The following is a 25,790-nucleotide window of genomic DNA, read 5'->3' as shown; positions in this document are numbered from 1 at the left end:
AACTTTCCAGTGTCTGAGTTACCTCAGCTACCTCATCTGTAAAATGGAAATACGAACAGTGTCTACCTCAGAGAGTTATGAAGATAAAATGCAAGCTCTCAACAAATATTTGCTGTAATTATTATACTTGTTCTTACTTTTTATAAGTGTGGTGATTGTCATCTTTTTTTAATATTAGATTTGGTTTTTGAAAAAATTAATTAATTAATTAATTAATTTTTGCGGTACGCGGGCCTCTCACTGTTGTGGCCTCTCCCATTGCGGAGCACAGGCCCCGGACGCACAGGCTCAGTGGCCATGGCTCACGGGCCCAGCCGCTGCGCGGCATGTGGGATCTTCCCAGACCGGGGCACGAACCCGCGTCCCCTGCATCGGCAGGCGGACTCTCAACCACTGCGCCACCAGGGAAGCCCAGATTTGGTTTTTATTAGTTATGCAGTCCTGACTTAAGGAATCCATGCTCGCAAAGGAGTGCTGACCCCTGAGAGGGGCTTCTTGATGGTGGCTGCCCCAGATTATGCAGCCTCAGGGCTGGGCCTCTGTAAGACTAGGCCCCTGGGGTGGTCGCAGCCTGGGGACTGCGAGGACCTCTACTCTTGACAGGCCCGGGGCTTGGCCATGGCTGGCAAGCAGACACTCCTAATTGCCAGTTTTCCGAAGTACCTTTCATGATAATAATGTTTCTCCTCCCCAACTTTGATTTTTTTTTTTCTAAGTATCAGACAATGTGGAGTGTTAACTGGGAGGGGCATTGAGTAGATAGATAATTGAGCAGCTGTTGCCTACAAAATGAATTATTAATTTGCAAGGACCAGCATTGCCCATCCTTAGAGAGTTTCAAACATAGGGTAGATTGTGGCATTTGAGACGTCTTTTAACCTTGGTTAAAATGAAATCTGAGAAGCTCAATTGTGTAAGACCCACTAAAGCAGAGATATTTGATTGAAGGAGGCCTAGGTCTGGAGCCCTGTTTCTGCCTGGTCTCTGCCTTTACCTCCTCTGACACTTTATAGGAACTCTAAGGAATAGAGTTTGAAAGACAATCTGTAGAAGATCACTTAGTGGTGAGGAGATTCAGGCATCAGATGGGGTAGGTGACAATGTCTACTCTAGCATTAGGATTACGTGGTTCTACGTATTAACTGATTGCCTACTTGGGTGTATACACGCTACTGTGTACTGTTTAGTTGGGTAACACAGCCCTGTCTCCAGCCTCACAGAGCTCACATTCTAGATTGGAATCTATGAGAAATATTTGTACAATAATTAGAAAACTGTGAAATCCCACATAGAGTAATGCAATTGATACTCAGAATTTTAATTGTTACTCTTACGTGCCTCCTTACTAATTACGGCTTATCTTCTTGTCATTCAAAGGAATGCTCTTCATCTTGACCCTCTCACTGATTTTTCTTTTCATCCTTTCAATTAGTATCAGATGTACCTGTCCAATACTTCTGTACCTGACTTCCGCCCACACACACTTTCTGCATAATGCTTGATGTTGCATATGACATTGAAATGGATGTGGACTGAAGTGAGGAACTGCAAGGCTTCTTTTTAAAGCAAAATTAATAAAAAAGAAAGAGACAAACCCAATGCTATTTTACTCATTCCCTCTGTCACAGGCAAGGCTCACAAGCTGTGCAAGAATTCAACATGGGGAATTTCTTACGAGTAATCTAAGAGATATCTCTGCTGAAATTCCCATAACTTATCATTCATGACTTTCACTTTTACTTTTCTTTCCCACTCTAGGAGATATGATCCCCTAATTCAGGCTCAGGCCCGAGAACTGACCCACTTACGACAGAAGCTACAGGAAGGGAAAGGTGTCTGTTATTTTTTCATGCAGCATGCAAAGGACACAGTCAAGTCTTTTGAGAGTCTCCTCAGGAGCACTGACGTTACCTACTACCAGAGACAGAGATTCTGTGAGCTACTGGCCCAAGGAAGCCAGCTGGCAGAGAGACTTGCCAGCAAACTCACCACTGGTAAGTTGGCTTACAGGTGTCTGAGGACCCTTAGCTCCTCCCAAGGCCCTAGCCTCACATAAGATTCCATGCCTCCACGACTCTAAGTGTGACTTTTTAGCCAGATGCCCTGCTGTTTTGTGCCAGTCTCAGCCAAAGGATAGTGACGCTGTCAGCTAGATAAACCTGGGGGTCCTCCCCTGGGCCCGAGGAAGCCCCCACAGACATTTCCCGTTTTGGAGCCAGTGTTATGGCTGGACCAACCCTTGTGGTTCTTATTATGATTGCAAGATACACCTCAGCAACAACCATCAGGGAACTTTGAGAAACGTGAGGTGTATTACTCACACTTCCTGGAGGGTACACGGCTCCCCCAGGGCCGCCCAGTGAGGTCAGGGGTAGAGAGGGAGACAGCACAGGCCTGTAGTTCTGTTTAATTTGGGTTGAGGCTGGGGTGCCTAGGGTTTTGTGGGTTCACTATTTGTGAATTTAAAACAGAAGAGGGGGAATTAAAGTGCAGGAAAGAAAAACAAGCGGTCAAACACCAGTTATCTAAATCAACCAGGGATCTCTAAATCAAGAGAAACTTCAGAGGTGGGGCAGCCTGCTTCTTCATCTAGTCCTGTAGCTGCCCATGTGATTCTTTGAGATAGCTGTCTTTGAAGTGGATGCCTCAGGAATCAGTAATAATATCAGGCACTCGGGTTACAATTTTAAAAGAAGAGGACTGTCAGGTGCTTTCACTCCACCTGCTGTTCACCTCACATTCTGGGGACCATGACAATGTGAGGACTGGCTGGGGGCGAGTACAGGGGAGAATACACGGGGCTGGAGGCCACATTGTTACAACTGCCTCCTTCATCACAGGCTTTTGGACCAGGAGGCAGCAGCCATCCAATCAGTTTTGGTTTTTAAGGATAATTGACATACAGTAAAATGACCCATTGTAATATCAGTTCTGTGAGTTTTGAAAAATGCATACAGTGATAAAAGCACCACCACAATCAAGATGTAGAATAGTTCCATCACTCCTAAAAGTTCCCTTGTGCCTCTTTGTAGTCAGCCATTTTCCCCAAACCCAGTCCCTGGCAACCACTGGGTCTATTTTCTGTCCCTTTAGACTTTTCATCTCCAGAATGTATCAGTAGTTTGTTCCTTTATTATTGCTGAGTACTATTCCCTTATAGAGACGTACCACTTTTTGTTTATCCATTCATCCACAGTTTGGGCCAATTATGAATAATAGCTGTTAAGATTCACATACAGATTTTTGTGTGAGAATACATTTTCACTTCACTTCACTTGGGTAAATATCTAGGAGTGAGATTGCTGGGTCATAGGGTGAGTGTATGTTTAACTTATAAGACACTGCCTTCTAGGTAATTCAGGTTGTGCATTTTCATTTCTCCTTCGTTTTTAATTAACATTTGTCTTTCAGAATAGGATTGTGTGATAATGATTAAATGGCAAAAGCAAAACATGCTTTTGTGCAATTAACAAAAAGGTACTGCAAGCAAAATAAAAACGTTTCTTGGTAACACACACGCACACACACACACACACACACACACACACACACACACACGAAGAAACTGCCAAGCTGTTTTCCAGTGTGGCTGTACCATTTCACACTCCCCCTAGTGATGAGTCAGCATTCCAACTGTTCCCCAACACCAGCTCTTGATATTTTCAGGTTGTTCTTTTGCTTTTTGTCTTTTAATAGGTGTGTGGTTGCCTATCATTGTGGTTTTAATTTTCATTTGCCCATTGACTAATGATTTTGAAGATCTTTTCATGTGCCTATTGACCATCCAAATATCTTTGGAAAAGTGAGTGTTCACCTATTTTATCCATTTTAAAGTTGAGTTGTTTGTTTTCTTATTATTGAGTCTTGAGAGTTCTTTATATTTCTGGATGCAATTCATTATCAGATATTTGATTTGTCAATATTTTCTCGCGGTCTGTGGCTTATCTTTTCATTCTCTTAACTCCGTTTCAGAGAGAAGAATTTCTTAATTTTGATGAAGTCCATCTTATGGATCATAAGTTTGTAGTTCTATCTAAGAACTCTTTGCCTAAAACAAGGTTCTTTGCCTTTCCATGTAGATTTTACAATCAGCTTGTCATTATCTATTTAAATCCTGTTGGGATTTTGAGTGTCATTGCTTTAAATCTATGAAAAGTTTGAGGAGAATGGACATTTTTAATAATATTGAGTTTTCTAATTAATGATCATAGTGCCTTTCATCAAGTTGAGCTATTGTTTGTTTTCTTTTATTTATCCGTATTTCAATGAACAAACAAACCTTCTACTTATTGTCTTATGATGGCGACTGCGGACATCAGAGAAGAAACTATGTCTCCTAACACAAACATGAGCAGGCACGGTACAGCTGAATAAACCTTTCAACTTATTTAAGGAAGTTCCTCTTTGTTCCTTATTTGCTGAGAGTTTTATTTTGAATTGATGTTGAGTTCTGTCAAATGCTTTTCGTTCCTCTGTTGAGATGATTATATATATATATATATATATATTTTTTTTTAGAGGTACGTGGGCCTCTCACTGCTGTGGCCTCTCCCGTTGCGGAGCACAGGCTCTGGAAGCGCAGGCTCAGCGGCCATGGCTCATGGGCCCAGCCGCTCCGCAGCATGTGGGATCTTCCCGGACCGGGTCACGAACCCACATCCCCCGCATCGGCAGGCAGACTCTCAACCACTGCGCCACCAGGGAAGCCCCCAGATTATATGTTTTCATTATGTTGAGTACTTTTAGATTGTACTGTGGACATTTTGAATATTATATTGTGAGACACTGGGTCCTGTTAAAGTCCTCTGAAAATTATTTCCTAGCGGGCAATCAACCCCTTCTAGGTTCAGACTGCAAGTTCTGTCTCACCTTCTATGGGCAGTAGTTCCAATGTCAGTTTAGTGTTCAGGGCCTTTGATGTGTTGTTTGGGTCAGTCCAGCAACTATGTCACTAGGTTTAGTTTGCACTAGCTAGTGTTTTATATGGTAATTCAGATCTCTAATCCTTTGCCATGATTCCTTGGGTCTGTTCCACACATGTTCAGTTTGGGGATGAGCCCTGGGATTTTTGACAGTTTGTAGACAGCTTTCCAGCCTCTCCCCTCTCTGGCATTTCTTCCCTACTTTCCAGTTCCCAAGTGTCCTTTTTCCAAGTCCCTCTGTTCAGAAAGATTGGGTTCTCCCAGTCGTTTCTCCTGTCTCACTGTCTTGCAGTTCCACACGACTGGGGCTACTTTAAGAGCAAGGAGGCAAGAAAATTGAGAAAGAAAAAAAAAGAGGTGACACTCTTCACACTTTTTAGACGAGAGGTCCCTTTTGGACTAGAGAGCTAGATTCTCGTTTGTGGTTAAGGTCCCTGCTCAGCTGCCTCGACAATACGGTTCTGCAACTGGGCTGGTCTCTGGGCAGGGTCAGGAGAGAAAAAAAAAGAGAAACAGAAAAGAAGGGAAGATTCTCTTTACAGTCATCAGCATGCAGAGGTCCCCTGGTCCAGTCAGGTGCTTAGAAACAGGTGGTTTCTTCTAAAGTATTTACTCCTCAGTGGCTGCTGCAGGGTCTGTGTGAGAGGAATAATGGGACTCACAGCCATGGTCCATCAACCAAGCTTGTGGGGGAAATGAAGGTTACAGCTGAAGAAGTATAGAATACAGCCGGGCAAGTATCCTGTGTGCTGGGGAACAGGACGCATCATGGGGACAATTCACCACACCAGCAACAGTGTTCATTGTTGCTCAGGAAAGCCTGCCAGGCTACTCCTCTAAAGACACGACCTGAGCCCTCCTGGAAAAATTCTTTCAGAGCGTTATGAACAAACATGTAGGTATAAAAAAATAAATAAAATTCTAAAATTCTAAATAAATAAATAAAGTAACCCCCCCCAAAAAAAACAAACATGTAGGGTATTATGGCTCTGTCAGATAGGCCCTTGTATTTGTAAGGCATGAAATGGGACCTGCTCAATTTCCTACTAGCCGTCTCTATTTTTGGTTCACAGGAAATCATCATGATAGGAAGGATGAAGACAGACAGGAACCACTGGCACCCAGGTAACTCTGAATGATGAAAGGGCTGATAATGGAATGGTGAAATCTAGGGAGGATTCCAGAAGCAAGAGACCCAGAGGCCAAAGGTCCCAGATCCAGGAGAAACCAGAAACTGCTGATTGTACCTATTTCATTCGTTCATCATACAATGATACGTCCTATTAATCCATGTTTTCTGTTCTCTTTGCAGTTCTTGTATTAGTTACCATTTCTTAGTAATTCCTCAAGCTGGGTTAACTAGAGTCATTCTGACCTAAAGGTAAACCAGCCAGAGATCTCTGGTTTCTATTTTCTAAAAACCTGCATGGTTAAAAGCTAAAGTGAGATGCCTATCTGGTTTCTGCACAGTTTCCTGAGATATGTTGGCAGATGTTTCATAGCCAGAAATATCTTGAAAAATAAAGTCAATCATATCAAACATTTAGAGAGAGAGAGAGAGAGGTCTAAAAGCTGCAAGAGCCCTAGGAGGTTACATTGCCTCAGCAGCCATTATTCAATGGACTCCTTCATATACTATTACATAAAATTTGTCCACAGCATTTTAAAGCCAATATTATAGGTCTCTGTGTGTTCGATGTGTCAGAGTGTATTTTAGAGGAGTCGTTGAGTCTACTTCCTCATCCGCGTTATGAGGTCAGTACACTGAACACTTGCTGCTCTCTCTCCTACCCCAACTCCAGGCACACTATAACCCCAGTCAGAAGTGGATTGTTATGCTTTCTCTCTCTGAGAGGATGGCCCCTTTGGTTTCTGGTGCCTCTTCCATGAGCTTCAGATCAGGACCAGCTGTGAGGCTGTGGTTCCAGGTTGCCTTAGTTTAATCTCCTGTCTTGCCTGCCCTCCACCCTCCTTCCTCTCCATCCCCCACCCAGGCTCAGCAGGGGGCTCCAGGAGGAAGAAGTGAATGAAGTCCTGGAGGACTCACTGGATGAAAGGTATCTGACTCATTCCAGTCTCCACGACTCCCACCAGCCTCCCAGCAGCAATGCCTTTGTGTGTGATGTGCAGGAGGCGACCTCTGCTGTGGATGTAGCCAGTGAGTACTCCCAGTTAAAGAGAATAACCCCCAAAAACCAGAAGACTGAATAATAAAGCTCTGGTAGCTTTTACATGCTCACCACCTCTGTCTACGCTGATTGAGATCATCTCTGCAGGCAGTCCCTAAAAACTAACTTTGAAAAAGTGATTAGGCTGAACACAGTTCTGGGTCCAAGGTTTAAGTACAAAAACTTACTCCTTGGTGAGTCTGGTCATTTGCATTGTTCCTGGTCCACTCCTCACCTCCGTCCCTCTGTCCCCCACTGGCATATGCAAGCTGAGGAACCCCAGGCAAACCAGAGCGCAGAGTGAAGGGATAATGGCAAACTCTCTGCCACCCTTCAACACATGCACGGAATCTCTCTAATAAACTTCCTTCTTTAAGATGAAGCATCTTAGCTTTTCTGAATTGTTCTTGCTATTTATAGTTCCGGAACGGTGTCCCTTAGGCTTTTCTAGCTGTCCAAGAATATTGGCAGTCTTGCCCATATTTGGGGCCCACTTATCATGGTTCCTGAGTTCAAGCACCAGTGTCCATCTCCCCTCAGGTGGCTTGTCTCCCCATGAGGTTCCATCTTAGTACTAGAATATCAGTGGTGTCCCTAAGGCCAAGGCTCTGATCTTGGCAACACTTGGGTAAATGGCCAGGGTTCCCATTCTTTGTGCAACACAAGATTTGGTGGGGTTATTTTTGTTTGTTTGTGGGTTTAGTCTCAGTGCAGTATTCTAATCTAAACCAACAACTGGCATTATCTACTAGAGAAATGGCTGAATCTAGCAGCAATGCCACTAGCATGCCCCTTTCCAAAAAACCCACCCAAACTAGCCAGTGAAGCTCCTCCATGAGTAAGAGGCCCTGGGTTAACAGACTCATTGGTGTATGTGTGCACACTAAGACCTCAACTTTCATCTCCTTTCCCCTACTTGAATGACTTTCCTTTGGGGACAAAAGTTTGGATTTTTAGAGGACAATACATTTTATATTCTCTTCTAGGCATGAGAAAGAAACTATCTTAATTTGCTCACTGTTAACTGAGTTTTTCATAGTGATATAAACCACATCAGGTTTTGTCTTTTTGCCAGAGATGGGTATAAGTACGTGTCTTTTGTTACTCAGTCCATTCCCTTACAAAGGTATCTTCACTCCTGCTTCCCATTTCACCCTGTGGTGCAGACGGAGGTCTTTGCCATCTCTTAAAGATGTTCAGTCATAAATCAGATGGGAGAGGTATTTAGGAGAGAGGAATACCTTCCTAGTACCCACAAAGTCATACTGAAGAGGGGGCCACTCCTTTCCCAGTGCTAGACAAGACCTACTCAGAGGCCTTCAGTGTTTTCCCACCTTGTGTCAACCTCCCTTATACTTCCCAGATCCTTGTGTAGGAGGTGGCTGTATGGAGTGAGCTTGGCCCTGAGCCACGCTTTGTTTGAAAGCCTAAGGGCTCTTAAAGGAAGCTACCTGGTGTTCCCTGATGAGAAGATGAATTGGCAGAAGAATGGTGAAAGGCAGGGATCTTGCTGAGAGGCCCCAGCCACCCCATTACTGATAAGGATTTTCCACCTTCTACATCATTCCGTGTCCTGGGGGAATGGCTGCAGTAGATGAGATCCAGAACCTGTGCCAGCACCTGAAGGAAATCCTTTTCATCAATGCCAGCCTTCCAGAAAAGTTGGAACATCATCTCAGCATTCCTGACCAAAGAAATGGTAGGGGAGGCCCAAGTTTGCCTCCTTCTGGCCATGTGTATCTCTCTAAGGACCAGTCTCCTGTGCAGGGCTTCACAGACTTCAAGAGCTTTGATATACCTTACTTCACTTACTTCTTATAAATGGCCCAGCTAGGCAGATGGGGCAGGTCCTATTAATCTTACTTGATAGGTAAGTAGATTTAAGTAAGTAAAATCTGATAGATTTGCCCCAAGGCTGAGCTATGCCTCCATCCTAGAGCTGTCTGACCTCCAAAGCCATTCTTGTGACTCCTGTGCTGTATACTTTCTGCTCTTCTCCTCTTGTGTGATCGTCATTCAGCAGAACTCAGGTTTCTGAGCTCTTTTTCCAGCAGAGTGAGGGTCTCCACGGCTGCCATGCTCACCCCCTCCCTTTTGTCGTGGTCACTCTTCATGGTCCCCAAGGTGGTTCTTGTTCCCACATCCTCCTCTTAGATTGCATTCACACAGAGGCCATCATTCCACAGTCTTGTGCTGGGACAGTGACCTGGCCCCTTCCCACACCAAAGGTTTCTTTCTAATTGCAGCCGCTAGGTGTGATAATACGTATGAACATTCTGGCATTTGTTAAGGGCCATGTGAAAGTTAAGCTTCTGCCCCATCACGCTGCAGTCCCAACCCTTGAGTGCCAATTTTGTTCTGAGCCGAGACAGAAGCACAGGACAAGGAACTGCAGAGAGCATCCTCTTAAGCAAATGTATGTAACTTGTCTAAACTGTGATTATTTCCTGGAACAGGATGCACTTCTCACTTCTACAGGCAGGTCTTGGAGTCCACTGCCCAGCTGTACAATGAAAACAGACATCAGGAAAGAAAATCAGAGCCTTCTGGCTCACCTGAGTCATATTCCAGAGTTAAGTGGTCAAAACCCACAGGGTGAGATCACTCTCAGATCACTCTTTTCTCTTGCCACATCTGGGTATCGAAACAAAAGATGATGGGGAGACCAAAACTATTTCACAACCGAGAATTCTCATAGTTTTTTCAACCTAGAAAGGTGCTCCCTCTACAGGTCCCCAAGACTCCAGGCTCCAGGAATGAGTAGCTCTGGGAAATCCACCACTTAGTTACAAAATTCACCCTATTATTGAAGCCTGGATTCCAGTCCCAGGTTTCTCAATTTACAGGTCATGTGGCTTTAGTTACTACTTAACCTCTTGACCTACTGTTTCCTCATGGGCAAAGGAACTGTACCTGAATGGTATATAGGTTCTGGTACCAATTCCAACGTGGTAAGGGAGATTTCCCCTTCCACAGGTTAAGGGTTAAGCATTCAGGCCTTCAGGCCTGCCTCACACCCCCATACCCTGTCCATTTCTGAGGGCAGTTGAAAGCCCATGTTGTTACCTGTACTTCTGACTGACTGGCTAGAAATCAGAGGATAGCACCACCCACTCCTCAGGTTCAATTAATTTCCTAGAATTGTTTCTCACAGAACTCAGAGAAACATTTTACTTACTATCAATAGATTACTGGTTTATTATCAAAGGATATAACTCAGGAACAGCAAATGGAAGTGATGCATAGGGCAAGGCAGTGGGGAAGGGTGTGGAGCTTCCACGCCCTCTCAGAGCAAGCCACTCTCCCAGCACCTCCATGTGTTCACTAACCCGGAAGCTCTCACAACACTAAAAACCCTCCCAGGAGGTGAGGAGCTGGGACTGGAAATTCCAACCCTCTAATCACAAGGTGGACCTTCCTGGCAACAAGCCCCCCACATTCCTTGCTTTCCAAAAGTTACCTCATTAACATAACACAATAACCTTTATCCCTCCATCACTTAGGAAATTCCAAGGGTTTTAGGAGCTCTATGCCAGAAACAGAGATGAAGACCAAATATACATTTCTTATTATAAATTACATTACACAGGTGGTGTCTGAGAGCCTCCTGGTTTCACATTCCAGGGCTGTTCCCTTGGCACCACCCTCCTATTTAAAAGGAATCGGACATGGATTTAGGAGCCAGATTTCCATTCAAAATATCCTCTCTTTCCTGTTTCTGAATGTGCATGCTTGAAGCTAGGCACATCTCTCCTGAGAGGTGTGAAAGGCCTTCATTTTTCTCCACAAGAGTAGAATGGAGAGTAAACTGATACTGAGGAGGAGGTGGTAGGGATCTAGCTAAAAGCTGCTTAAAGCTAAAAGCTGCTTAAAGGTGCAGCAGCTTTGAGCAGGGCTATCAGTATTTTGAGCTGGTGGGGGCCTAAGTTCCACACCACAGTGCAGACAGTATCTTTCAGAGGACTTTCCCTCTAATCTGCTAGCACAACTTTCTCTTTACAGACTGTAGGCTTACCGCCATAGCTTATCCACTCAACTGCATTCAGGTGGCACGTGGACTCTTTCCTCTCTTAGCTCTCAATCAAACCTCAGTTTGGTATCAGCAGAACCTGATAGAAAATTCTCAGTTTTTGTTTCCGTTTTCTGTTTCAGGTAACAACTAATGCTGGAACTATGAAACGTTCCGTCTTATTTCAACAAAGCATAGTCACAAACATTTCCCCAATTGATGAGAAAAACAACAAAACAAGCAAAATTCCAAATCTGAAAGGAAGAGCAAGATTTCACAGCCACTCCAGACTTTTACTCCAAATGGATAGTTTGATTACAGAAATCACAGCCCTTCAGCCTGCAAATGTGATAACTGCCTAAGGAACACCAATACCTAGATTCTCAGATAATCTTGAGAAGCCCTAACCCTTTTTCCTTCCCACCCCCATCCTGTGGATAACTGGAGTCAGCAGCAGCTGGAAGAAAATGGCAAGGATTTGGGTGAAGAATAAGCCAGAATAGTGTCGCTGCAGACCATTCATGAGCTCTTCAGCACATGTCCTTTTTCCTTGAAGGTTGGGGGTTTATAAAGATCCTAGAATAGAGTCTATTTTATATACATTCTGTTGGCTATCATCTTTTTGTGCAAATCAAAATTATAAAGCTTTCTTTCTTCAGCTTAAAGCAGGAAACTCAAACTTTAAAGTGCCCACTGCATTTATACCCCAGAGTGATAGAAACCAGGTCTGAGTGCATCATTTCATTCCAAAATTAAATATTATTGTACACCTGCTATTACAAAGAAAATATTCATTGTGTCTCACCCTCTGGGAACCAAGATACTCAGACAAAAAGTTCTGCCCCCACAGTTGGGCATCTGTAAGCAGAGCCGCGGTCTCGTACATATCCACCTAACGGGGGACCCAAGGACACAGTGATAGAATCTCTGCCAGAGAAGGATCCTGAGAGCTTACTGTTCACTGTTGTATTTCCGATACACTCTAACAAAAGTTCCATCCTAGAGGTCTCTGTTTAGGGCCCACAGAGAGAGAGATAACATACCTAGATGGAACTGGTAGCTTTCAAATATCTCCACTCTCATTTGGATTTTTTTTTCTAAAAATAAATTCCTCGTACCCTCTGTCTGTCTTTTGCTATCAAATATAACTTCAGGACATCTCATTCAGAAGCTTTGAAACATATAAAGTAGCCTCCAACTTACCAGACTTCTGGGTTAGAAGGCTGATTCATGTAAGGAGGACAAATCCTAGGTGGCAGGAAGGGATCCTTTAGATGGGTTTGTACAGCACACTTCTGACTTACATTTTTTTGTATGAGTGGATGGCATTGAGCACTGACACCCTTCTGCAAGGGAGAGAGACATTGAGAGCCAATTTTTAGTCCAGGACTCAGCTCTTCACAGCCTCCTGTGTTTTACAATCATTTCCCCCCACAATTATTTACTTTGAAAAATTTCAAACCTACAGAAAATTTGAAAGAACCATACAATGAACACCTCTATTCTGTTCATCTAAATACAACAATTAACATTCATTTACTCCTTTTCTCTGTCTGCACTCACCCACCCACCCATTCATGTTGCTTTAATAAATGCAGACAAAATGCCCACTTCTAAATACTTCAGCATGTATTTCCTGGTGTTAAGGGCATCATTCTATGTAACCATAATACAATTCAATTACCAAATCATAGGACATTAATACTAATTCAATACTATTATCTAATATATGCTCCAGGTATAAATTTTACAATTGTTTAAAAATGTCATATGCATGTGCATGTATGTAGATACAGATGCATTTAACATATGCATCTATATTATACATATATATGAGCAAGAGATTAAGAAGTGTGTGTGTTGTGATACTGGTATCTTCCCCTGTTCTAATTAATGTTTCTAAATTACACTTTGGTCCTTATTACCTGGAACTCTCTCCTGATGTCTTTGTTTTTGTTGTTTCTGATGGCATTGAATTTCTGAAGAGGACAGGCTAATTATCTTGTTCCGTGTCCTACATTCTGATCAAACTAAACATTTTTGGAAAGATCAGCAGTAGTATTTGTGCTTCCTGCTGCATCCTGTCAGGAAGCAAGTTGTCGAAGAACAAAGCAACAAAATAGTGTGAATACTTTTCGTCGAAAATATTAAAGGAAACACACCATCTGCCAGCAAGGTTAAGTCTGTATTGTGCCTGTAGTCCTTCAATCCAAACCACAGTGTCTGCCATCTATCTTGACAGGAACTGAGTCTTTAGGTTTGCTTTTAACCCCAGCACTGACTGCGACCGTTATTTGCAGCCACAGAGCAGGATTTACTGAAGACTTACCAGCGCAACACGATCCGAAGAAGGGAAGGAAAACCCACAGTGAACAAACCTACAGCCAGGCCACTGGGAACCTTGGACGGGCCCCATGTCTGAGCATGCTCAGAAGCTACTCCCAAATGTGAAATGCCTGCTCTCAAGCAGTCTGTAGCTTCCACTAAGGAATCATGCCATCATAGACATTTTTTCTAGTTGAGATATTTTAAATATTAGTGGGGCTTCTAGGGAGAAATTAGCTTAGTGCATTTAAAATAAAATCAAACTCCTTGCCCTAGTCTATACCGGCTTATCTCCATCGCCCATACTTCTGTTTTTGTGGTTTGTCAGGGTTTTTCTTTTTATTGCAGTATAGTTGATTTACAATGTTGTGTTAGCTTCAGGTGTACAGCATAGTGACTTAGTATATTTGCAGATTATACTCCATTATAGGTTATTACAAGATGATGGATATGATTCCCTGTGCTATACAGTATACCTTTGTTGCTTAACTATTTTATATAGTAGTTTGTATCTGTTAATCCCATACCCCTAATTTGTACATCTCTTCTTCCCACTCTCCTTTGGAAACCACAAATTTGTTTTCTATGTCTGTGTGTGTTTCTGTTTTGCATATGCATTTGTTTTGCTTTTTTAGATTTCACATATAAGTGATATCATATAGTGTTCATGTTTTTCTGTCTGACTTATTTCACTAAGCATCATATTCTCTAGGTCCATCCACATTGCTGCAAATGGCAGTTTCATTCTTTTTAAAGTCTGAGTGATACTCCATTGTGTGTATACACACACACACACACACACACACACACATTACATCTTCTTAATCTAACACTCTGTTGATGCATACCTGGGTTGCTTCCATGTCTTGGCTACTGTGGGGGTGCTGTGAACATGGGGGTGCACATATCTTTTCAAAGTAATGTTTTCATTTTTACTGGACATATACCCAGGAGTGGAATTGTTGGATCATCTGGTAGTTCTATTTTTAGTTTTTTAAGGAACCTCTATACTGTTTTCCATAGTGGCTGCACCAATTTACATTCCCACCAACAGGACACAAGGATTTCTTTTTCTCCATATCCTCACCAGCACTTGTTATTTCTTGTCTTTTTGATAATAGCCATCCTAACAGGTGTGAAGTGATAGCTCATTGTGATTTTGATTTGCATTTCTCTGATAATTAGTGATATTGAGCACGTTTTCATGTACCTCTTGGCCATCTACATGTCTTCTTTGGCAAAATGTCCATTCAGATTCTCTGCCCATTATTACCTGGAATTTTTTGCTATTGAGTTATATAAGTTCTTTGTGAATTTTGGCTGTTAATCTCTCAACAGATATATGATTTTCAAATATTTGGTAAGTTAACTTTTCATTTTATTGATGGTTTCCTTGGCTGTGCAGAAGCTTTTTAGTTTAATGTAGTTTCACTTGTTATTTTTGCTTGCGTTCCCATTGCTTTTTGTGTCAAATTCAAAAAATCATTGCCAAGGTCAATGTCAAGGAGCTTACCATCTGTGTTTTTTTAAAGGAGTTTTATGGTTTAGGGTCTTACTTTTAAGTCTTTAATCCATTTTGAATTAATTTTTGTGTATGGTGTAAGATAGTGGTCCAGTTTCATTCTTTTGCATGTGGCTCTCTAGTTTTCCTAACACCATTTTTGAAGAGACTGTCCTTTCTCTGTTGTATATTCTGGGCTCCTTTGTCATAAATTAATTGTGTGCTTATTTCTGGGCTCTCTATTCTGTTTCATTGATTTAGGTGTCTGTTTTTATGCTGATAACATACTGTTTGATTACTATAACTTTGTAATATAGTTTGAAATCAGAAGGCATGATACCTCCAGCTTTGTTCTTCTTTCTCAAGATTGATTTGACTATTTGGGAGCTTTCGTGGTTCCATACAAATTTTAGGTTTGTTTGTTCTATTTCTGTAAAACATGCCACTGAAATTTTTATAGGGTTTGCATTGAATCTGTAGATTTCTTTGGGTAGTATGGATATATTAACAATGTAAATTCTTCCAACCCATGAGCATGGAGTATCTTTTCATTTATTTTGTGTCTTCTTCAGTTTTTCTCATCAGTGTCTTATAGTTTTCAGTATACAGGTCTTTCATCTCTTTGGTTAAATCTATTCCTAGGTATTTTATTATATTTGATACAGTTGTAAATGGGATTGTTTTCTTAATTTCTCCTTGTGATTTTTTGCTATTAGTGTATAGAAACAGCAGATTTTTGTATTATTTGTATTGTGATTATATCCTGCAACTTTACTGAATTCATTGATTAGTTCTAACAGTTTTTTGTGGAATCTTTAGGGTTTTTTATATAAAATATCATTTGATCTGCAAATAATGACAGTATTACGTTTTCCTTTCCAATTTGGATTTCTTTTCTTTCTTTTCCTTACCTAATTGCTCTGGCTAGGACTTCCAATGTTATGTTGAGTAAAAGTAGTAGAGTGGACATCCTTGTCTTTTTCCTAATCTTAGAGAAGAAGATTTCATCTTTTCCCCATTGAGTATGATAATAGCTATGAGCATTTAAACTATTTTCTTCTTTGACTATTGGGCCTACCTTTTATCTCTGGTGTAAACCCCACTTGGTTATGGTGTGTAATTCTTTGTACATATTGCTGAATTCTATTTGTTAAGATTTTGTTAAGATTTTCCATCTATATTCATGAGGGAAATTTGTAGGATATTAGAATATTTATATATTTATGTAAGATAGCTATAGTTTTCTTTTTGAACTTTTCCCCCCTGGTTTTGGTGTCAGGGTAATACAGGCTTCATAGAATGAATTGAGAAGTGTTTTGTACTCTCCTATTTTCTGGAAGAGATTGTATAGGATTGATATTAATTCTTCTTTAATCTTTTGGTAGAATTCTCCAGCACAACCATCTGGGTCTGGGATTTCTTTCCTTGGAATATTTAAATTACAAATTGACTTTCCTGAACAGTTATAGAGCTATACAAACGATCAGTTTCATATTGAGTGAGTTGTAGTAGTTTGTACTTATGAGGAATTTGTCCATTTCATCTACGTGGTCAAATTTATCTGTGTAGAGTTTTCCATGATATTCCCTTATTATCCTTTTGATATCTGCAAAATCTGTAGTGATTGTAGTCTCTATTCATTCCTGATACAAGGTACTTGTCTTCTCTCTTCTTCCTTTGTCAAGTTTATTGATCTCTTCAAAGAATCAGCTTTCATTTTATCTATTGCTATTTTGTTTTTAATGTCATTGATTTCTGTATTTTCTTCCTTCTGTTTGCTTGATTTCTTTTACTTTTTCTTGTTTCTTGATGTGGGACCTTAGGTTATTGATTTCATACCTCTTTTCTTTTCACATAAATTTCACTTTATTTAAAACATATGAAAGGGAGTATTTCAAACCACACTAAACATAATAAATATATAACTTGCTTTTTTGAAAATCTGCAGTATACATTCAAGGAAAGGCTAAACTTCCAATGCCAACTGTATATGAGACAAAATTAAACGTTTACAATCATCAGTTTCCTAAAAGTGCTATTTTTAATACCTATAAGAGGAAACTCATTCTAGTGCTTTGTTTCCATCCAAACATCTATATACCTCTTTTCTAATGTAACTTTTAGGGCCTTAAATTTCCCTTTCAGCACTGATTTAAGCTGTTTCCCACAAGTTTTGATATGTTATATGTTCATTCCATGTTTTAAAACTGCCAAATGCCCTAAGGCATAGCCTTTGCTACGTAGTGGCTAAAACATAAATGCGTGATTAAAATATTGAACTTAAAGTGAATTGAAAGAATTAAGCGACAGAGATAGAAACCGGAGGAATCCCTTTCGCCTGGAGGATACCGGAGAGATCACCTTTGATAACCCGAGAAGCGCGCTGAGGCAAAAGGGCTTGAGAGGAAAGAGCGGGAAGATCCGGAGCATCTGAGCAGAGGAGAGGGCGGGGAGAGACGTTCCTACGGTTCCCTGAATTCCAAGCACGGTTCATTTCCAAGAGCCGAGAGCGCTGACCGCTGGCTCCGTGAAAAGAACCACCGAAGCTCGAGTCCGCAGCCCGGGAATCAGGCGTGCACACTGCTGGGCGGCGCCTGAGGCTCAGAGGCACCTAGCCCGCGGCTCCTGCGGCTTCCGGGAGCTGAGGAGTCAGCGTAGGCGACCCCTGCACCCGGGGGCATAGCTGTGGAACTGGAGACCCTACGTTGGATGCAGCATCCCAAAGTCAAACTTGTGTGTGGGGGTGCGGTGTCCCATGGTCCTCGCTTCCGGAAAGGCGAGGAACCTTAACCAGGGCCTGTCTGGAGCCGCAGTCTCCTTGCTTGAGGGACCACTGGTGCTTCCAGGTTTATTCTTCAGTTTAAAAGGTTGGTGGCCAGAACAGTGGTGGCAGGACCTACAGTTTTCACAGATGTATCGTTAAACTCACGCATTTGGCTTGTTTCCGCAGTGTAGTGATTATCACGTTCGCCTTATACGCGAAAGGTCCCCGATTCCAAACCGGGTGGAAACAGTTTGATTTTTCCGAGTTACATTCACATTTTAAAAACAAAAAGGAGGCTAGGGGTATGGGGTGAGGCAGCAGACGCAGCTGCATTTTCAATCCCCAAGAAACATGGGAGGCATTCCGTTACCACCTGAAAGCCTACTCAGGACTACGAACAAGGCCTCCTTTGTCTGAGTCACTTTGGAGACCAAGCCACAAACAGTTTCTCTAAGGACAGCACAGGACAAAGCCAACTTCAGGTTACCTTTATGTCCAGAAATCCCCTCATCTCATCTGGCGCCTAAATCTCCTCTACACACTGACACGTCTCTGAAAACCAAGGAGTTCATCCCCGTGAAGCACACTTGGCTTTCCCACAGCTCAGCACACTTGTGGAACAATATGATTTGAGTGACAGAACAAAAGAGACCGAACCCAACTCTGCACCGGGGGCTGGAGCCAAAGATGGGTAGATAAAGAACTTCAGACTCCACGAATTGAGTTGTCGTGGCACAAAAAGGAGCCGGTATACGTGCCATTATCAGGAGAGGCCCCGGAGCCAGGTCAGAGATAAGGAAGTAGACAGAATCGCTCATCACCCGCGGAAAACCAAGTCAGCACCTGACTCATAAGGAAACTGAGGTTCAGAAAGAGAGCATGACCTTGGCTCTGCCGCACACAGCGCTAAAGCTAGACCAGGATGGAACCCAGCCAGTTACCTTGCGGCCTGGCCTCAGTGCCCAAAGCGTCGCCCAGCACAGGACAGGTAAAAGGTGATGAGCAGTGGGGCAAGGGCTGGGAGGCTTGCAGACCTGCCTTCAGCCTTGGGCCCTGGGAACCCCCAATTCTGCATCTCTGAAACCTAACCTCTACTTTCATAGTTATCACCTGGAGAGGCGAAATTCGGGCTCCAGTGTGGCTCCCTGATGGTCTAGTGGCTAGGACTCTGCAATTTCACAGCTCCAGCCCGGGTTCGATTCCCGGTCAGGGAAGCTCTTTTCTCAGCGTCTCCACTCAAAGGAGTCTTCCTCTTCAACCCCACAGGTGTGTTTTGCCACAAGGTCCAGATGCAGAAGTGCTTCTGCACTGAGCCCCTAAACTCCAGTGAGGTCCTGCCTCAGGATTCTTGGCATCGCCCAGGCTGGAGGAGGTGAGATGTGATGAACAGCCAGGGCTGAGCTGCCTCGCCTTCATTCTCCCTTCATCTCAGGAATTTAATGTCTTGCTTTCAGAGTTTTTCATCCAAAGAGGACCTGGAACTTGAGTTCCCAAAACAGTAAAAAACATAAAACATTTGAAACATACCAAAAAATTGAAATACTAACATCGTATATTCTGTACCTAACCGTGCAGAGTTAACATTTTCCCACGTTTGCTTTCTCATTCTCTCTCCATATATATGAACTGCGACACCTTTTGGAGTAACTTGCAGACATTGCAACTCAAGATCACTGGTGCGGCTGCTGTTGCTCCTTTCCTTCGGCATCTCCCTCAAAACCAGCTTCTGCGGGACATGTCCTCCAAGACCAGGGGAAGCCTGTGTCCTCGCGAGGAGGCCCCTCTTGCCCCTTCAGGAACCTGGAGTCTGTTCTCTTCAGGCTGTAGAGAAGCTTCAGGTGGTGTTTGATTTGGCTCTCCCCCCGAACTGCAGGCCAGACACGTTCTGTGCTAGTAGGAATCCCCCCGGACCGGCTGCCCTCCAGTCTCCTCCCGGTTGCCTTGGCGGGCAGTAGGGTCTTGGGTCAGCCTGAGCGCTGGAACCGCCTACCTCGGGAAAGGCCCTTCAGGGAAGTGCAGCTGCCCCTTGGCTGTTGCCTGGCTCTCGGTGCCCTGTATGGAGCGAAAAGAGTTCTGACCAGACAGAAAGTTGAAGGATGTTTCCTCTAGTAGGAGGATGAGGGGAGCAGATGGGAAATGTGTTAAAGGGAGGGGAAGGTTTTGAAGAGCTTCCCAGAATTGACTGCATCAGTGCTGGCAGAGGGTGGGGGGAGGGGGGTGGTAGTGGCTGCTCTGTGACAACAATGGCACTTAGTCTTGTCTTGTCCTGGCCTTGATCTGGTCCCAGGTCCAGTCTGAGTCCAAGCAGACAGAGGCATCCTGGTTTGCAGAACATATTCCATTGTGCCTCTCTCCAAAATGGGTAGTCACTGAGCTTCTATTTCTAGGATCCCAGTGGATGGTGTCCATGTGGTTTCTTGAACTTTCTTTCTTGTCTGAAAAATTCTTTATCTCTACTTCAATTCTAAATGGTCATCTTGCTAGGTGGAGTATCCTGGATTGTAGATTTTCCCTTTCAGCACTTTTAAATGTATCATGCCTTTCCCTTCTAGCCTGCAAATATTCTGCAGAAATAGCTGATATGGGGCTTCCCTTGTGTATGACTCATTGTTTTTCTCTTGCTCCCTTTATAATTCTGTCTTTGTCTTTAACTTTTGCCATTTTAATTATGATATGTCTTGGTGTCGGTCTGTTTAGGTTCACCTTGCTTGGGACCCTCTGTGCTTCCTGTAACTAGATATCTGCTTTCTTCTTCAGGTTCGGGAAATTTTCAGTCATAATTTCTTCAAATACATTTTTGACCCTTTTCTCTCTCTTCTCCTTCACAGATCCCTGAACTTGCTTTCTTGCTGAAATGTAAATCAGGGGAAATTAAAAAGTAGATAAATTAGTGGCCTAGATAAATTAGTGGTCTCCATGCCAGGTATAAGAAAAAAAAATAAGTCGATAATAAAGATGAATCTCAAATACTTTTAAAGACTTTAAAGAATTCTAAAAATTGACATAATAGCATAGAAAATATTTATGTCATGTCATATTTCTAGAGATAACTCCTTTTATGCATCACACTGGTTTAATAATTTTGGTCTAAAAACTACTTTACTTTGTCTTTCAGATTTTCTAATAGTGTAGAAAATATTGGTAGCAGAGTATTCTAGTTTATACACACCTTGGATTTATGTTCTCTTCTAAATCCTCGTGACACTGAATTGCCTAATTTTCCTCTACTGGTTTTACTTGTCCAATAAGAGAACTTTAATTCCAATAAATATTTAAGTTTATAAAATTTAAAATTATGTGTTCCAGTAAATTAAATATACCATTTAATAACTTTTAAAAGGAGATTAACTCTTATAATTCTAGAAATCATTGTAACAATTATTCCACTTACAATTTGGGGGTAAATGTTTTTAGGTGTCATTCAATATATGATTCCAACATTCATTTCTCTATTATGATTCAGCTCAAGTTGTGTTTTTAAGATCTATCATGATCTTTAAGTGCCTAGACTGATATTAAATTAATTAAAGTATAATATTTGCCTGGAGAATTTTTAATTAAGATGGAAATAACAAAACCCCGTTTTTATATAATGCTGGTGTGTATTTTTATAGATTACAGAGTGGCCATAGGTTAACAGGTTAAGAGGATGTGGGGGTACCTTTAGAGTATGTTGGTGAGAACAGCCATCATGTCACTTGAAGAAATGTAAAACACATGAAGTATCTTCTCCAGGAAGTAAGGAGCTGTCACTGAAGACCAGCTGTTTTCATGAAGGGCTTGTTTATTTAAAAAAAATTTTTTTTTGGTTCTTGGTTACCTGCCTTCTAGATCTGGATTCATCTATTTTTCCATTCTTCTTTATGCTTCTTTTGTGTCGAACACCACTGGTGCCCCTAGGCCCAGGTGGGCAGAGGAGCCAGGAACTACAGGGCTTGAACACATTATGCTCCCACACTTTTTGATGCCTCCAGAAGGGGGCGCCACAGGCAGAGACCTTGGGTTTGCTCAGGATGCTGCATCTCTCCTGGACCAGGGCCTGACACTTCGTAACACCTAATAAGTGCTCAGTGATTGAAGGAATTCTAACACAAGGTCCTAGAAAGCTGAAGAGGAGGAAAAGAATGTGGGTGGATTGGGACAGTCTAGAGTATGAGGGCCAGAGTGAGACAGACAGACAAAAACACCCACAAAGAGAGTAGAGAGAATGTTCAAGAACTGGATTTAGAGTATAAAAGCCTAGGAGCTCATGTGTGCTCGTGAAATTCAACAGAAGAACCAAGAGAGGGTGAGCCAACAACTCTTGGTATCCAGGTCTGCACCAGAAGCATTGTCAGGTGCAGGATTCTGTTGCTTCCAACGTTCTGTCTCAAATGGAACATTTTTTTTTCAGAAATAGACACACACTGTCAAGGAATCATATAGAGACAGCTATTGGATTACTAACCCAACTTTGAGTAGGAAGGTGACCAGTCCACAGATTGTGAGTGTCCAAGAAGGCAAATAGCAATTCACAAAGGGAAGGGAAGATGAATAAATGTCTGGGACCAGTGGTTATTCCCCTCCAGTCGATCAGCTATTTGGCAGGAAGCAACCTGGGGTCATTCTGGTCAATCTTTTCTGGACCCAATTTAGTAGGTCACCACCAAAACCCATAACAACTACTGAAAGACTTTCTAAACATCTTGGAAGTTATCAGCTGAACATATGCAATATGGTACCTCTGGGTAATGTCCACATTGTCCTTCTGCCATATTCCCTGCTTAGTTGAGTCAGGAGTCCAACACCTGTTGTAAGAGTATCAGATAGATTTATAGAAAGTTTGCTGTACTAGAAAGACTATGAAGAAAAAGGATCTTTCACTGAGTTGTAAAAATACATTGGTCTATAAAGCGGCACACCTCCTATTGAAGTTAAACTAGGAACATGTGAAGAGCAGCCTTCAGCTTCTGGTAAAGGTGGAGTGACAGAAATGAGATTTACTTTTCTGCCTGAAACCTGACCCTACCCTTCTCCCCTGTCCCCAAAGAAAACAAAAAGACAAAAGGCATAAAATATTAGTTTTCAAGACACTGGAAATCAGGCAATAAAGGGTAGAAATCCCTGAGAGATGAGAAACAAATATGGTGAGCCCTGCCATTGGCCCAGCTTACTGTTTTCAGAGTCTCCAGGCTGAGCACAAGGAGGGGATCTGAGGCCAACTCCTTGGATTGTGGCGATGAAGCTGAGTATCAATGGGGAACAAGGGAGCTAGAGTTCATAGGACAGATTTAGTGATGAGAGAGATGAACAGAGAGAATCCAGGCATTTGGAAAGGGTTTCCTTCAAGTAGTGAGTGGAGTTCTGATACAAGCATGCTTGTGGAGATCTGCCTGAGACTAAAAAAAGAAACTTTGAAAAATATCATGAGACAGTGCCTGGTGTACAGGCAATTGTACTCTCTCCCCACAGCCAGACTGAACTACTCATAAGAGCCACGGAGAACGCTCAAAGAAGGTTGTGACTTACTAGTTGGATTAGTCAGCCTTAGACTGACCTACCTAAAAAATAATAAAACCAAGATTCAAAGGGATCAAACTGTTTACAAATCACTTAACTCTACCCCAGAACAAAACTCAAGAAGATTTATAGGAATACCAAAATAGCCAGTACACAAGAAAGTAAATTTTGGCTATGTCTGGTATCCAATCAAAGAATGTGAGGCATGCAAAGAGGCAGGAAAACATGATGAATAAGGAGAAGAATGAATAGTCAATGAATCAAAACTGAACGAGAACTGACATGATGGTAAAATCAACAGAGAGGACTTTACAACCTTTATCATGACTGTGTTACACATTCCAAAGAGTTGTAGAAACGTGGAACATATAAAAATAGCCAAGATAAAACTTTAAAGATGAAAAACGATAACTTATTCTTTTTAAATTTTTTAAACAGCTTTGTTGGAGTATAATTGCTTTACAATGGTGTGTTAGTTTCTGCTGTATAACAAAGTGAATCAGCTATACATAAACATATATCCCCACATCCCCTCTGTCTTGCTTCTCCGCCCCACCCTCCCTATCCCACCCCTAGGTGGACACAAAGCATCGAGCTGATCTCCCTGTGCTACGCGGCTGCTTTCCACTAGCTATCTATTTTACATTTGGTAGTGTATATGTGTCCATGCCACTCTCTCACTTCATCCCAGCTTACCCTTCCCTCTCCCCATGTCCTCAAGTCCATTCTCTACGTCTGCGTCTTTAATTCCTGTCCTGCCTCTAGGTTCTTCAAAACCTTTTTTTTTTTTTTAGATTCCATATATATGTGTTAGTATACAGTATTTGTTTTTCTTTTTCTGACTTACTTCACTGTATGACAGACTCTATGTCCAACCACCTCACTACAAATAACTCAATTCATTTCTTTTATTGGCTGAGTAATATTCCATTGTATATATGTGCCACATCTTCTTTATCCATTCATCTGTTGATGGACACTTAGGTTGCTTCCATGTCCTGGCTATTGTAAATAGAGCTGCAATGAACATTGTGGTACATGATTGTTTTTGAATTATGGTTTTCTCAGGGTATATGCCCAGTAGTGGGATTGCTCGGTTGTATGGTAACTCTATTGTTAGTTTTTTAAGGAACCTCCATACCGTTCTCCATAGTGGCTGTATCAATTTACATTCCCACCAACAGCGCAAGAGGGTCCCCTTTTCTCCACACCCTCTCCAGCATTTATTGTTTCCAGATTTTTTGATGATGGCCATTCTGACTGGTGTGAGGTGATACCTCACTGTAGTTTTGATTTGCATTTCTCTAATGATTAGTGATGTTGAGCATCCTTTCATGTGTTTGTTGGCAATCTGTATATCTTCTTTGGAGAAATGTCTATTTAGGTCTTCAGCCCATTTTTGGAGTGGGTTGTTTGTCTTTTTGATATTGAGCTGCATGAGCTACTTGTAAATTTTGGAGATTAATCCTTTGTCAGTTCCTTCATTTGCAAATATTTTCTCCCATGCTGAGGGTTGTCTTTTTGTCTTGTTTATGGTTTCCTTTGCTGTGCAAAAGCTTTTAAGTTTCATTAGTTCCCATTTGTTTATTTCTGTTTTTATTTCCACCTTCTCTAGGAGGTAGATCTTGCTATGAGTGATGTAATAGAGTGTTCTGCCTATGTTTTCCTCTAAGAGTTTGATAGTGTCTGGCATTACATTTAGGTCTTTAACCCATTTTGAGTTTATTTTTGTGTATGGTGTTAGGGAGTGTTCTAATTTCATACTTTTACATGTACCTGTCCAGCTTTCCCAGCACCACTTATTGAAGAGGCTGTCTTTTCTCCACTATATATTCTTGCCTCCTTTATCAAAGATAAGGTGACCATATATGCGTGGGTTTATCTCTGGGCTTTCTATCCTGGTCCATTGATCTATATTTCTGTTTTTGTGCCAGTACCATACTGTCTTGATTACTGTAGCTTTGTAGTATAGTCTGAAGTCAGGAAGCCTGATTCCTCCAGCTCCGTTTTTCATTCTCAAGATTGTTTTGGCTATTCGGGGTCTTTTGTGTTTCCATACAAATTGTGAAGTTTTTTGTTCTAGTTCTGTGAAAAATGCCAGTGGTAGTTTGATAGGGATTGCATTGAATCTTTAGATTGCTTTGGGTAGTAGAGTCATTTTCACAATGTTGATTCTTCCAATCCAAGAACATGGTATATCTCTCCATCTATTTGTATCATCTTTAATTTCTTTCATCAGTGTCTTATACTTTTCTGCACACAGGTCTTTTGTCTCCTTAGGTGGGTTTATTCCTAGATATTTTTTTCTTTTTGTTGCAATGGTAAATGGGAGTGTTTCCTTATTTTCTCTTTCAGATTTTTCATCATTAGTGTATAGGAATGCAAGAGATTTCTGTGCCTTAATTTTGTATCCTGCTACTTTACCAAATTCATTGATTAGCTCTAGTAGTTTTCTGGTGGCATCTTTAGGATTCTCTATGTGTAGTATCGTGTCATCTACAAACAGTGACAGCTTTTCTTCTTCCTTTCTGATTTGGATTCCTTTTATTTCCTTTTCTTCTCTGATTGCTGTGGCTAAATCTTCCAAAACTGTGTTGAATAA

General features: G+C 41.8%; 1 protein-coding gene across 2 annotated transcripts in view; it reads left to right on the top strand.

Moving 5' to 3' along the window:
• LOC114899782 (neuroblastoma breakpoint family member 6-like protein) overlaps window positions 1-11,697 on the top strand; it is a 14,627-nt gene extending 2,930 nt beyond the window's left edge. For both annotated transcript variants that reach the window (XM_029230840.1, XM_029230839.1), the window contains exons 4-7: window positions 1,759-1,994; window positions 5,996-6,047; window positions 6,917-7,080; window positions 11,243-11,697. In XM_029230840.1, the coding sequence (XP_029086673.1) occupies window positions 1,759-1,994; window positions 5,996-6,047; window positions 6,917-7,080; window positions 11,243-11,253 (463 nt within the window). In that variant the 3' untranslated portion in view covers window positions 11,254-11,697. The remainder of the gene's footprint in view (window positions 1-1,758; window positions 1,995-5,995; window positions 6,048-6,916; window positions 7,081-11,242) is intronic.
• Window positions 11,698-25,790: the final 14,093 nt, after the last annotated feature.

Source organism: Monodon monoceros, unplaced genomic scaffold (genome assembly GCF_005190385.1).
Source record: "Monodon monoceros isolate NGI ecotype Baffin Bay Population unplaced genomic scaffold, NGI_Narwhal_1 Super_Scaffold_18, whole genome shotgun sequence".
Taxonomy (NCBI): Eukaryota; Metazoa; Chordata; class Mammalia; order Artiodactyla; family Monodontidae; genus Monodon; species Monodon monoceros.
Note: the sequence above shows the minus strand (reverse complement) of the source record. Positions and strands in the feature narration are given on the sequence as shown.